At 57.8% G+C, this 14,625-nt stretch overlaps 1 protein-coding gene across 1 annotated transcript; it reads right to left on the bottom strand.

Moving 5' to 3' along the window:
- Window positions 1–1,560: 1,560 nt before the first annotated feature.
- CEACAM16 (CEA cell adhesion molecule 16, tectorial membrane component) lies at window positions 1,561–9,406 on the bottom strand. Its single transcript, XM_037058159.1, has 6 exons — window positions 9,370–9,406; window positions 7,851–8,195; window positions 7,275–7,550; window positions 6,014–6,292; window positions 3,664–3,990; window positions 1,561–1,769 (listed from the first exon to the last, which is right to left on the bottom strand). The coding sequence occupies exons 1-6, from the start codon at window positions 9,404–9,406 to the stop codon at window positions 1,759–1,761; spliced, it is 1,275 nt and encodes a 424-aa protein (XP_036914054.1). The 3' UTR covers window positions 1,561–1,758.
- Window positions 9,407–14,625: the final 5,219 nt, after the last annotated feature.

The raw sequence follows: 14,625 nt of genomic DNA, 5'->3' as shown, positions 1-14,625 counted from the left end.
TGTATATTTATTGGGACAGACTGACCCTCCACCTCAACCAGAGCAACCTCTCTTTTATTTCACGTATTAGTTCGTGTCTCACATCACACTTGCAAAAAGTTTGTCCATTTCTTTGGCATTTTCAAAGAATCAGCTTTAGATTTTACTGACCAACTCTGATCTTGTTTTATATTTTGTCCATTTTTGCTTTTATTCTCAATTCCTTACCTTTTTCCTTCAGTTTATTTCATGAACTTTTTCTAGTTTCTTCAATGGAAAGCTTATTTGGTTCACTTTAAAAGTTTTTTCTGGGAGCACGGGGATGGGATGGGATGGGAGTAATAGACAGAAAACTGTACTTGAAAAATAATTAAATAAAAAAATGGAAAAAAAGTTTTTTCTTTTATTACTTTCAATGTATTTAAGCCTGGAAGGCTATCATTCTCCCTCCAAGTGTGGCTTTGGCCATATCCTACAGATTTCTATGTTAGTGTTTTCACTGGCATTTGATTCTGATTGATTTTGCAATTTTTTGTTCTTAGTTTGGTTTAATATTTATTTTATTTTTAATATTTTTAATTGTATTTTTCCGTTACCATTTATCCCCCTATACCCTCTTCCATCTACACCCACCCCCTGCATATTTTGCATTTTTATGGCCCCTGTAATCTAAATATTATTTAAAATTGAGGAATTGTTTTCAAGTGTGTAGAAATTTGGGGGGAGGGAAGGCTATAGCTTTTGAACTGATACCTGCTTTTATTTCATGGCTATTAAAATAATATATTGACCTATGATGTAAGCTTTGCATTTGAAGAAAAGGCTCTGAGACTAATAAAATGGTTTGGAAAAGTCTAGTCTACCTTAAGTCCATACCCTGGACAAACTGAGGGTCTAGTGACTCCATGACAAGTGTGAGATTATGGCCCAAGTTTTAAAACTCATTCTGGCGATCTTTTACCACTCATCATCCCTCCTCAACATAGCCATCCTCAGAAAGGCTGTCTTGAAAGTTTCCAGGAAATCTCTGTACCAGCCTTTTCCTACCCAAACCTCTCTTTCTCCCCCAAGCCACCACCATTTCTGGCCAACATCAAGAGTCTCTCTCTAATGGGGCATCTTGGCTGGGTGGAGCCTGCGGCTCACCAGAGGCGTTAGCAGGCACATTCTCTCTGGCTCCTGCTCCCCTGATCTCTCCTCTCACCCAGCCTCTGCCTCATTTGCATTCATTTATTCACAGGGTCCTGTCCTTTGCATAAATGGCTTTGCTTCAGGCCTGGGAGATGGAGTGATGTACAGCATAGGGGAGGGCCATGTCCTACAGAGCCTGCCTCTGTTTGGTGTCCCCTGGAGGGGCGGACTGTGACCCACTGGGAGGCAGGACCCTCAGATAGAACCTGGGGAGACCAGTTGCAATATTAAGCAGTGGGGGCTCCAGCCTTGTGATCTGAGCACCCCTCTGCATGCATGCACCCAGACGGAGAGGAATGGGTGGGGAAGGAAGCGGGGGCGGGGGGGGGAGGGGCGTCCCAGGAAATGGCAGGGCCGGCAATGATGGAAGCAGAGGCCGACACACACGTGTGTTAACCAGGACGTTTATGGCCTCCCTGGCTCCCCGACAGCTCAGGGACAGAGTAGGGCCCTGTTGGCTCTAACTCTATGGTGGAAGCAGGAGGACAGAGGACCAAAGCCACGGTGACCCTCCCTCCGCTCGCGGGGAGGGCGTGCGCAGGATGGCACCAAGAGCTCTTTTCTCTGGAGGCATCCGGGTCCACGCCGTTACTCCAGGGCTGCGGTGGAGGATGGGGCAGAGGGTGGAGCGGGCCGTCAGGGAGGTAGAGGAGCCGACCCCGGCGCCCCCACCCCTCCTGCCGCCCTGCCCGCCCCCGGCCTCCCGGCGGCCCCACCCGCCCCACGCTCAGCCTGCGCCAGGTTCAGGTTCAGGAAGGTGGCCTTGGTCCTCGTGCAAGGGAGAGAGGCTGACTGTGAGAAGAGAGACAGGTGAAAGGGAAGCCTGGGGCTTCACGGGGGGGTGGGCTGCTGTCGCTGGACAGCATTCTCCCCCCACCCCCACCCCCCGACACTGACCCGGAAAACCAGGGCTTGGTCAGTGAATGGGTGAAAGAGGTGTCTGCCAGCAACTGGGCGCCTGATCGGGGAAGCTTCAAGTCTGAGGGAGGGAGGCACTGTCTCTGACTCAGGGACGTGGCTTCTGAGAGTGCCTGGTCTGAAGGGGGAGGCCAGGCCCCCGCCTGGGATGACCTAGTCCACGGTGCCCCAGAGCTCCTGCCCTAATGGGTGAAACTTGGCCTTGCCTCTGGGACGTGGCCTCTCAGACCTGTGGAGGGTCTGGAGACACTCAGTGTTAGGGAGACCCGGTCCCCAGCTCTGGGAGCCCCCAGTCTGATGGGGGAGACACTGTCCCTGGCTCTGGGAGCCCCCAGTCTGATGGAGGAGACACTGTCCCTGACTCTGGGAGCCCCCAGTCTGATGGAGGAGACACTGTCCCTGGCCCTGGGAGCCCCCAGTCTGATGGAGGAGACACTGTCCCCAGCTCTGGGAGCCCCCAGTCTGATGGGGGAGACACTGTCCCTGGCTCTGGGAGCCCCCAGTCTGATGGGGGAGACATGGTCCCTGGCTCTGGGAGCCCCCAGTCTGATGGAGGAGACATTGTCCCTGACTCTGGGAGCCCCCAGTCTGATGGAGGAGACATTGTCCCTGACTCTGGGAGCCCCCAGTCTGATGGAGGAGACACTGTCCCCAGCTCTGGGAGCCCCCAGTCTGATGGAAGAGACACTGTCCCTGGCCCTGGGAGCCCCCAGTCTGATGGAGGAGACACTGTCCCTGGCCCTGGGAGCCCCCAGTCTGATGGAGGAGACACGGTCCCTGGCTCTGGGGCTCCCAGTCTATTGGGGAGACACGGTCCCCAACACCTGGGAGTCCTCAGGCTGATGGGGAGACACAGTCACCAACATCCGGGAATTCCAAACTGGTGAAAGAGACCTGGTTCCTGACCATCGGGAACGCCCAGTCTGGTGGAGGAGACGCAATGCCCACCACCCGGAGACCTCCATGCTAATGAAACAAGTCATTCCCATTTCAATTTGAGAGGTAAGTTCCACCCTGTGCTGGTAGCAGGTCTGTCCTCACTCTCACTGTGATGCAAAGGATGGGACATGGTCCCCATTGTCCAGGATACTCAGCGGAAGGGGGCAGCATGATCCACCCCATTTCGGTCCCTCTAGTCTGCCTGATGGGAGGTAGAGTCCCATTACTAGCCCGTCTCCCCAGTAGGGCGGTAGATACAGTACTCTCTGTGTTTTAGGGCCAGCTCGTCTGTGGGATAAAGGATGCCCTACCCTCAGGCTATGTCCCCTTTTTGAAACGCTCAGTCTGGTGTGCCTCTTGTGAGAGAGAGGAGGCATGGAAGCCCCTGTAGCAGCTGTGAGTTTGACAGACGAGGCCTGTCTGCCCCTGGTCTGGGTCATCAGTGTGACCGAAGAGCTCCTCTGGGGACCCCCAAGTCAGATGGAGGAGACCAGGTCCCTTCTCGCGGTCAGGTGGGGAGGCATATCTGTCCTTGATCTATGTCCCCCCAGCCTTACGGAGGGGGTCAGAGGCCCCTTTCGGGAGCCCCCGTCTGGAAAGAGGCGCCCTCCGACCCTCCCCCTCCCGCATACTCACGGGCCACCTGCAGCTCCAGTTCCAGAGACTCCGTCTTGCCCTGCAGGGTGACTGTCTTGAGTGTGTAGCGGCCGGCATCCGTGAGGTTCAGCTTCTGCACCAGCAGCGAGCAGTTGGCGAAGCCCACCTCCCGGCCTGTGTGCGCGGGGCCTGCGATCCAGTTCCCCGACGGCAGCTGGCTGAGCAGCCGGTTGGGCTCGGAGGCAGGCCCGCGGTACCAGGCGTAGACCAGCAGGTCCTTGGGGTAGCCCTGCACCGTCAGCGTCACGTCCTGGCCCTCCGTGGGCTTGCTGGGCACCGGCACGATGGACATGGCCACCACGGCCGCTGGGGAGAGAGCGACGGGGGCGCAGGGTCAGCTGGGCCTGCGCAGGGCACAGTGTCCCCTTCCCACCCCCAGACGGCTCATCGATGCTTCCCCCCAGCTGGCTGGCGCTCCTGCATGCAGGGTTCTAAGAAGGAGACAGAGGAAGGTGACTTGTGGTGGAGGTGTCCCTACAGTGCCTGTCAGGGGGCCGTGTCTCCCCCGTTAGACTAAAAATTTCCAGACTTTGGGGGGTTTCTCTCCCAGGAAACCGAAGGACCCTAGAGGACAAGGTCATGTCTCCTCCATCAGATTGAAAATTCTCCCAATAGAAGGGCCATGGTTTCCCTGTCGGATTGGAAATTTTAGAATATGGGGGACCGTGTCTCCCCCATTTAAAAGTTTTTATTAAAAAAAAACTGACTGGGAATCGAACCCGCAACCTTCTGGTTACAAGACGATGCTCCAACCAACTGGGCAGCACCGGCCAGGACATTGTGCCTCCCCCATTAGATTGGAAATTCTCAGAACACGGGGGCCGTGTTTCCCCCATCAGATAGTTGGGAGTTGTGCACCCCAGGTTGTGCCTCTTCTGCCCAACTGAGAGACCTCAGAAGGTAGGGGCTACAGTCTCCCACCAGGTCGAAAGAGCCCAGCGGGTCGGAGGCATGTCTCCTCCATCAGACAGCATGTTCCAGACTGTGGGTTAGGTCTTTCCAATCAGCCCGGAAAAGCCCAGAGACTGGATTAGGGTATGACACTAGAAATTCCTAGAGGGTGGGAGGTCTCTACTCCCCCATCAGATTGGGAGTACCCCAAAGGGGGGGAACCGTGTCTCCCCCACCGGACTAGGAATTCTAAGAAGTAGTAAATAAAAATGGCCGCGTCTCCTCCATCAGAATGGGAAATCTCCCTAAGTGTGCTCCGTGTCTCCTCCATCAGACCTGCATCTCCCCCCTCCAGGTCGGGAGAGGGTGGTGTCTCCGTTTTCCTCTGTCTCTTTCCTGGCACCTGCCACAGGGTTGCCGACAGTTCAGGAGGCCGTTTGGGGCACTGTGCCCACTCCCTGTACGTACCTGCGTACCTTGGGCCCCCCCACCCCCCGCCACAGGCAGGGCTTGGGGAGAACACCCGAGGTCATCTGGCCCACCCCCCTGTCTCCTGCCAAGACCAGCTGCCAGGGCCCAGGTGGGGTGGGGCGGGAGGTGCACTTACCTTTGGGGATGTCATTTCTGCTTTGGGTGAAAGAGGATCCACCCTTTGGATGAGACCCAGCCTGTTAGGAGGAGGGAGGGGCGGGGGAGGGAGGGGAGGACTGTTCCCTCTGTCCCCAGGGAATGGTGGCCACTTGGGAAGGAACCAAGGCAGAATGAATCAGACCCCAGCATTCAATGCCACCATCCCCAGGGGATGCAAAAATGTCCCCTGAGGATCCTGATGGCTCTGAACACACCAGCTGTGTCCGCACTACCCAAAGCCCCCAGGGCATCTGAGGACAGGGATCAGAAAATGCCTCCCCAGCTGTGTTTTTCCATTTGCCAACAATTGGCTCTGATTTTCCGGGCGTACGTGCTCGGGCGCACCGTCATCTGGGCCAGATAACGGGGCGATCTGGTCGGCCACCCAGAACCTCAGCTGCCTGTGCGGCAAGGAGTGCGCCACGCCCCTCGGCAGCTGGGGACTGAATTTAGAACGGGCGCGCCCGCGCGAGGGGACAGATGAATGTTTTGCCATTCTCGCCGAGGCGAAACGTGGGGCATCTGACCCATTTCTCGCTTTGCCACCCTTCAAGGAGGAGAGTCAGATCTGTCGTTTGTTTTCCAGGCGCCTGGGAGGCGCTGTCTCCACGGTCCCCTGCAGGGGGAGGGGGTCCACCTGACTCGCCCCTCCGCTCAGACAGACCCCAGCGTTCGCTCCCTTTCCAGACATGCCGGCTGGGCAAGCGGTGGCCTGTGGGTGGCGCCACCAAACCCGCGCAGTCCCACGGGGCCTCCGCGCGGAGGGGGTGGTGGGCGGGCCTGGCCGGGCCTGGCCGGGGCGACTCACCAGAGAGCTTGACCACCACCGAGGCCGAGCCGGAGAGCAGGGTCTTGGTGTTCTTAGCGATACACGTGTAGGTGCCCTCCTGGGCGGCGGTCATGCCGCTGATGTTGAGGTGGTCTCGGTCGTTCTTTAGGGCCCGCCCGTTCAAGGCCCACACGTACTCGGGCTCCGGGCAGGACCGGGACACGCACCACAGCGTGAGGGACGCGTTGAAGTCGACTTTGATGGTGCAGCCCGTGCGGGGGATGGAATCCTGCACGATGGCCACGCGTTCCGGGCCGACTGTGGGGGCAGCAGCGAGAGAAAGACGGGGCAGTAGAGGCAGAGGAGAGGGGAGGTGGGCACCCCTGGCTTCCTTTCCACCAGGCTGGGGCCCTGGGAGGATCTGGGCCTAGTGGAGGGAGAGAGCTCTGGCCTGTTGGAAGCCCGCATGGATGGCTAACTCGCTTTAGGATCTCCAGACCCACTTTCCTTCTCAGTGCGGGTGTGGGGGTGTGGGTGTATGGGTGTGTGTGTGTCCCAGTTTCTCTTCTGTAAAAGGAGGGTGTTGAGCCAGACTAAATGTCGAGATTTTTTTTTTAATCTATGGCTCCATTAAAAAAAAAGTCTAGATGATTGGTTTCTGATAAGGCCGTCTAAGAGTCTGGAATTCTAAGGCTCCGAGAGTGATGCTGTCAGGTTCTAAGATTCTAAGCTTCTAGAGATCTATGCTTCTAAGATGCTAGGAGAGTGTGGCTCTAAGATTTTAGAATCAAATGCTAAGATTCTAAGAATCTCTGCCTCTAGAATTACTAGGATCCTCAGAGTCTAGAATCCCATGCTTCTCAACTCCAGAATTCCTTGGTTTTAGGATTCTAGGCTCTAAGTTTTTCTACAGCGCCGGCCCTCGAGTACCTCAGCGGTTTATTTCCCCCGGATTCCACGCCGCTTGCGGATGGGCCGCCCCTGGCAAGGACTCCGTGCTTTGGTGGTGTTTATATCTCCCTTCCCTCCTCCCTTTCCCAAACCAATCACTCCACTGTCCCTTCCCTGCAAGTACTGCTTCCAATGGAAGGGTCATTTATTCCAAAAGTGCTGCTAGTCTTTTTTTTTTTTTTTTTGCTGCTAGTCTTTAGGAGGTAGATCAAGTCCGTCTACAGAGGGTTCCCTGGTACCTAACCCCAGCAGGCCCAGTGTTTGCCCTTGGGCGCCCTCTCTTGGTCTCAGTTTCCCCACCTGCGCGGCTCGGGCCCTGGGTATCTCTAGCGGGGCCGGGAGGACTCACAGTACACGGTCAGGTTGATGGGCTCGCTGCGGCTGACGCTGACCGGGTTCCAGACCTCACACTGGTAGGCTCCGGCCTCCTCCCTGCGGATGCCGTGCCGGGTCAGCACCCGGCCGTCGGCGGACAGGCCGAGGCGGAGGGTGATGGGCAGGGCCTCGCCGTTGAAGAACCATCGGACCTCGGCGGGGCTGGGGCTGCTGCAGAGCAGGCGCAGGGTGTCTCGCCGCTCCACCAGCTCCGTGTCGTTGGCCATGACCACAGGCCGGGCCAGGATCTCTGTGGGGCAAGAGACAGAGGGGGAGGGCGCCGGGCACCGCCTGCTCCCAGGGGCGCCCCCTCCTCAGTCAAGGGGCATGGCTGGATCCTGGTGGTGCCCCTGTGACCCCAGCAAGAGTGGCAAAGAATGGGATAAAAGGCAGGTGTAATCCTGGATGCCATCCTGAAGGAGGAGAGCGTTTTCATGTTATCTAAGATTTTTTTTTAATGGCTTTATTTATTTATTTTTTTTAATTTAAGGGGTTGGAAAAGAGGTGGGAAGGCTCGGCTGGGGAAGAGGAGGTCTGGGTGGTGTCTCACCATAGACCCGCAAGCGGCCGTGGCCCACCTCCGTCTGAAGCTGCCTGTTGAGAGTCTGCAGGATGTAGGTGCCCGAGTGCCCAGGCAGAGCACCGTGGATGTCCAGGCTGCCATCGGGGCGCACAGCCTCCCGCCCGGTGTGGGCCGGGCCGGGGGTCTCATCGCCTGTGCTTACGATGTAACTGGCCACCAGGTAAGCCAGGTTGATGGAGGGCCCCGCGTACCAGTTGTAGGCAAGCTCCTCCCCCGAAAGCCCACGGACCACCAGCGTGATGTTGTCCCCTTCTGCCGGCTTGTCAGGCTCCGGGGTGATAGTGATCTCGGCCCCTGTGCTCAGGAACACGGCTGAAGAAACAGGGTCAGAGGGGCTGGGTGAGTCAGGTTTGGCCGGGGTCCCTGCGCGAGATGTGGGCGGCTGACCTCTGTGTTCCGGGGGCATCGTGAGTGCTCAGTGAACCTTAGCCAGGCGCAGGCCCTACGCCCTGGGGAGGCTCTGCGTGCTCCGAGGGCTGAGTTCGACCGGCTGTTTTGAGGATCTAGCCCTAAGGCTTTGCCAAGCGCAGGGCCCACACGCAGCCCGTGGGGCCTTGGGTTTCGTGGGACCCAGGGGGTTTTCCGGCTGTGAGAGTCATCAAACCGAGTCTCGCAAGACCAGGCTGGCTCCTCCAGCCCCTTGGCCGCGGCTCCCCGGTCCAGGGCTCTTCCTGCGCTTCCCCATCGTTAACCTGCTCCACCCCTTTCTTCTAAACAGGACAGGTGAGCTCCAAACCCGAGCAGCTGGTCGGGGCTGCTTGGGTCTGAGCTATGTGGGTTCCCCGGAACGAGCGCTCATGCAAGAAGTACTCCCGCACTTGGCCCGGTTTCCGGTACTTTCCAGGCTAGCAGATCTGGGCTAGGAGGGAGGGCCCTGGGGCTAGCGCTCATCCCTGCCACTTTCTGGCTGTGTGACCCGGGGCAGTGAGTCAACCTCTCTGAGCCTCAAGTATCAGGTGCAGTGGGGGTCACAAGTGGGCCTCCTTGTTAACGCTCCAGAGTGGGCGTTCACACAGGAGAGCATGGAGAGCACCTCCAGGTGCCGTAGCCGGCATGGGTAACGCTGCTTCAGATGACCTTCCAGTGACCCTGTGCGCTGGGCCCACTTCACAGACCAGGACACCGAGGCTGAGAAGGGACAGGCAACTGCCCAAAGCTACCTCCTCAGGGGTTAGAAGTCACCCTACTTAAGCTTTCAGACCCCGTAAGGGTTTACTACGTGAATAAAGGCGCAACTGTGGCTCCCTCGCCCCAGTTCATGCTCCCGTCTTAGAAATCCCCACACTCCACCCTGCCACCCTCTCTGGGTGGCTGAGCCGGCTTGGCTCATGCGGGTGCCTCTTGGAGCCCGTGGGAAGCAGAGATGCCCTCCCTACCCAGCATGCTGGATGGCTGCTCACACCTTCCCTCTCCTGGCCAGCTGGGATCCCCTACCACCCTGAAGCCACCGGGGGCTGGGGTTCTGGGGGGCAGCATTCTCGCTCACCGCTGAGGAGGAGCCAGCTGCACCCGGTCAGCGCCATCTTTCACCCCAAACCTGGGTCTTGGAGATGGTGCTGCTGGTGTCCAATGCTCTGAGGCCCGTCCTGGTTGGGGCTTGGCTCCGTCTGGCGCTGGACCTGGGAGGGTTCGGCGATTTGGAGCCGGGGGAGATCACCTGAATTTGGAGGGATCGATTCACCAAGGATCTGGGGCCCCGTTTGGGTACCAGGGCGGGCGTGGCAGGCACGGGCCAGGGGCCACGACCTGGCCGGGCCTCCTGGGGCACTGCCTAACCTTTTTTTGTGCCGAGGGCCAGGGTTTGGTACCAGGAGGCGAACCAGGTCGCCAGGGAGGGGGGGCAGCGGGGGAAGGTTTTAGGGCAGTTTTTACCCACGGCCCGGGGCCCTGGCCTCTCTCTGTCCAGCTCAGGGGTCACTGAGGAGTAAAACTAAGCAATAGTAGCGGCCGTTTTCCCAGCATCCCTGCCTGTGGGCGACCTTCAGCTCTCATCTCAGTGGGTGTCCTGTGAGGGGGTACTGTTAGAACCCCCATTCATTTATAGGTGGGGAAACTGAGTCACCGGGCAAAGGCTCTGACTGGCCTAAATTCCGGAAGGGAGAGGCACTTGAACTCTGCTGTGTTTCCGAAATCCCTGCAGAAGGGCCCGAGGCTGCGGACTGCATGTGGGGCTGTGATTCCTGGCCTGCTGCACGGGACCGAGAAATGATGGTGCAGACGCTGCTCAGGGCCGTGCCCCGCGCCCGGCAGAGTGGGGCCCCAACTGGGAGGTCTGGTGGGTGTGACCGTTATTAAAAGTGTGGGCCTGGACCTAATGCCATCGTCCTCCACCTCCATGACTCTGGGCAGGCGCTGGGGCCCACCGGGCCTCAGTTTCCTCATCTGGAAAATGGGAACGTGGTCCGTGCCCCTCTCATAGGGCTGTGCTGGGGATTAAACGAGAAAACGTGTGTACAGTTCTTACAGCAATGCCCAGCCCGGAGCAAATGCCCAGCAAATGGTGCATTCATTCATTCATTCATTCATTTGGCAAATATTACATGAGAATCTGCCAGGCCCTGCTCTGGGCACTGGCGGGTACTGTCCCTGCCTTTGCAAGCTGACATTTGTGGGGTCAACAAAAACTGTAAAATCTCTCCCACATCCAATGGAGGGAGATACATGTCATCTAGAAAAATAAAGCCAACAACGGGGGGGTTGCAATGTTTAAACCGGGGACCAGGGAGGGGACCCGGGAGGGTGCCTCTGGGAAGGTGATGTTGGGCAGAGGTCACAGTGGGGGTTGGTGGGACCCATGCAGGGAAGAGGGATCCCGACAGATGTGTTGTTATCAGTGTCCTGATGGCGTCTGGGTCCTGGTCCCTCTGAGGCCTAGGTGGCCTGCTTCTGGGCAGGCAGCCATACCTGTGGCTCACCTGTCCTGGTTTGTTCCTCCAGAGCCGTGTGTCCTGAGCTGCCCTGGCTGGGCGGGGCTCCGGGAGGGGCAGTGAGAGGTGGGGGTGACCTGGCACCTCCTGCTCCCCCCACCCCGCTGGTGACCTCACCTCACCCTTCCTGGTGCCGCCCAGCCCCCTCCCCCCAGCCCCGGGACCTCATCCCAGTGTCGTTCAGGGTGCCTCCCCCATGTGCCCGGGTACTTCTCGCTCGCCTGTCCCAAGCTGACCTTGGCATCTTCCCCAGATTTGCTCCTCCTCCCCGTCCTCTTATCAGGGGTTGGCGCCACCGTCCACCGTCATTGGGACGCAAAGACTGAGGCCTGGTCCCTGCCGCCTCCATGCACCCCCACCCCCACCCCCAAAGCACCATACCTTATGGCGCCCCCCCTCCTAAACGTTTCTTCCGTGATCGCCTTTCTCTCCCTCCCTGTGGCCCCTGCCCTGGTCCAGGTACCTCCTGCATCCTCTCCTGTCTGGCTCCCCCTCCAACACCTCTGTGGTCTCTGCCCACTGCCCTCCCACCAGGGTGCGCAGAGCCTGCTGTGCATGGCTCTCCAGTGTCCTCGGGAGAAAGCCCAGCTCCTTTCCTTGTCCTGACCCATGTGTCCTTGCCTTATGGGATACCTCTCCCTTCTGGAACTTTCTACTCTAGTTATTCTGTCTCACTTGTGCTCCCGCCACTCAGCATGTCCCCTGCTTCATTGCCTACCCAACCATTCCTCCTCCTCCTCCTCCTCCAGCAAGCCCTCCTGGACTCTCAGGCTGGGTTAAGTGTGCTCTGGGATCCCCATTCCTAACCTGGCCCCCCTGGGTTTTCATTGTCTGGGTGATGGGTCTGTCTCCCCGACTGGACTGTGAGTCCTGGGAGGGCAGGACCAGGGCTGCTGTGGTCACCACTGTGTCCCCAGCACTGCCCAGCCCAGGGTGGGGCACAGAGCAGGGGCTCGGGGAGTATTTGTGGAACCGAACACCGGGTGTGGATGACGCAGAAACAGGAGCCTCTCGGGAGACCGGGTTTCTGGCGATTTGGCTGAGGAGCAGGATGAGGACTCGGCTCCTGGAGGCTTGGGGAGGGACGCGGCTCGCATCCAGACCCCGCCATGGCTCCGCACCGACCCTCTTCTGCTGCCTGCCCCCACCCGCCTCCTCCCTGGTCCCTCGCTGGTGCTCCTGGATGTGAGCCCGCATGCTGGGTCTGACAGACAGCTGCAGTTTCTTGAGCACCTACTATGTGCCAGGCCCAGAGCTGAGCTGAAAGTAGACCAGGCAACCATGGGCAGGGTCCTTTGTTTCTCTGTGAAGCAGCAGGTGGTAGGGGATCATGACCCTGACCTTCCTGAGAGTCCTCTGGGGGCAGGGGAGAGCAGGCGCATGGAGTATGAGTGGGTGGACACCATGGTCCATACACCATTCACCAAACATTTGTGGAGGACCTATCCCATGCTGGGCACTCTGCTAGGTGCTGGGTTACAGCCCGGAACAGACAGACGGATTGCACAGCTGGGAGGATGGAGTGGCTGGGGCGCTGGTTCGTGCAGGGCAGGGAGGAGACATTGCAGGAGGTGACAGGGGAGGAGAGACTTTGTTCAGCAAACTCAAAAAGAGCCCGGCTCTCTGGCTGGGTGGTTCCGTGGGCTGGAGCGTCCTCCGTACACCACAAACAAGTCTGCAGGTTCGATTCCCGGTGAGAGCACATGCCTAGGTTGCAGGTTTGATTCCCGACTGGGAGGCGAACAGGAGGCAATCGACTGATGTTTCCCTCTCACATCGATGTTTCTCTGTCTCTCTACATCAATAAACATATCATCAGGTGAGGACTGAAAAAAAAAGAAGGAATCTGGAGACTTTGCTGGAAATAAATGACAGAGATTTATTCAAGGGTCCTGGCGTTTAGAGACTGGAAACACGGCTAGGCAAGACCCCAGAAGTGCTCTGAAGAAGAAAGCAAAGTGAAAAGCTCTTATAGAGCAAATAAAAGCACATTCTGGAGAAGGATCAGTCCTGCATTCTTAGCCCGAGGGCTGGTCCAGACTGGTTATCAGGCAGATTCAGGTAGCCTGCCTAGAACAGGGGTGCCAGGACGTCTGGTCACGTTGTTCCGGTGGCCTGGATAATGGGTGTCAGGTGGCCTGGGTATGTGAGTCCTGCCAGGGACCATTCGAGGGCCGCCTGGAGGGCCAGATGTGCACCCAGGCACGCATGCGGAACTGGAGAGCCCAGAAACGTTCAAATGCCCCAGCTCCTTAGGGCAAGCGTGGAGTCTCCCCTCCTGCCACCAGCTTCCTAATGTTCCTAATTTCAGCAGCTTGGTTAAAATAACTCCGCTCTAGGTGTTCCCTAGTTCCCCCTTTTTCCTGAGACTCAAGAAAGGAAAACCGCTGCTGATTCTGGGGAAAGAGCATTCCTGGCCGAGGGGACAGCAAGGGCAAAGGCCCTGAGGCAGGGCTGTTTGGGTAAGTGTGAGACCAGTGAGGTTGGAGCCTTTTGCAGACAGGGAAACTGAGGCGCAGGGCCATGGCCTCAAGAGGTTGGGGTGAATGAGTTTTTTTCTCCCCACAACCAACGGGGGGTGGTGGGGGTGGTGGGAGGGGGCAAGGTTCTGTGACCCTGCCCTGTGAGCTCCCCGCCCCCACTCCCTGCCTTCTTATCTTGCCAGCCACCCCATTAGTTCCCGAGGGAGCCAGAGGCTGCCCGGGGCTTCCTCACTCAGTCCACTCGCCCAGGCCCTGCCCATTGGACTCAATCAATATTTGTCAGATAGAAACAGTGCCCTGTGCTCCGTGGCAGGACCCTTGTCCTGGTCTCCCTGTGCGGAGACCTTGAAACCGAGGGGTTGGCTACTAGCATCCTCAGGCTCCTTCCTCCTTCCCTTATCTCTCCAGGGCGAGGCTGGAGGTGCTGCAATGTTGACTCAGGGACCTGACCTCCGGGTGTGGCTTCCTTTGCCGGCTTGGCGAGGTCCGGGCTTGGTCCTGTGGAGGCCGTTCTTGGTGGGGGGAAGACCCCACGTCCCCTGAACTGCTCCCCCTGGGAAGTGCACCCAGACGGGTGTGCAAGAGGGGACGGTGAGTCGAGCCTCACACCTTTGCACAGGCTGGTCCCTTCCTGTGGATATCCATCTCTTCCCCCTCCTCCCCCTCTCACCTCGCTCACCTGGGTTTTTCCAAGCCATTTAATCATTTAACAAATATTTATTGAGCACCCATTATCTGCAGTCTGTGTCAAGGCTACAGGCCACAGCCCCTCCCTTGTGGGGCTAAATCCTACTGGAGCCAGGTGGGCAGTAATGAAACACCTGCTACAGCCTATCCTGTCGGGAAGAGAGCACCATAAAAAATGAACAGGGCAAGAAGGTAGGGAGAGACAGGGGTCACCCTTTTAAGGAGGGAGGGTCGGGGGGGCCTTCCTGAAGCAGAGACCCGAAGGAGGAGAATACCTCCGGGAAGAGGGGTTGTGGCAGAAGGCACAGCAAGTGTAAAGGCCCTGAGGCAGGAAGGTCTTTGGTGAGCGTGTGGACCCCAAGCAGGCTGGTGTGGCTGGAGCTGAGTGTTGGAGGGGACAATGGCCAGAGGTGGTGACATCCCATCCCCCCCCATATTATTTGAAAGCAAATGAAGCCACTATGTTCTTTTATTCATAGATACTTCAGCCTGTATCCCCCACAGATAAGGACTCACTGAAAAAAAGAAACCACCCCACACTCACAGCATCATTATTTCACCTAAAAAGTGAAACAAGAATGAACAATGAACAATTCCTTGGCATCTTCAAATACCCAGTGTTCAATTTTCCAATGGTCTCATAAA

The sequence above is a fragment of the Sturnira hondurensis genome, unplaced genomic scaffold (genome assembly GCF_014824575.4).
Source record: "Sturnira hondurensis isolate 20B ecotype Veracruz unplaced genomic scaffold, ASM1482457v3 Scaffold0001020, whole genome shotgun sequence".
NCBI lineage: Eukaryota > Metazoa > Chordata > Mammalia > Chiroptera > Phyllostomidae > Sturnira > Sturnira hondurensis.
Note: the sequence above shows the minus strand (reverse complement) of the source record. Positions and strands in the feature narration are given on the sequence as shown.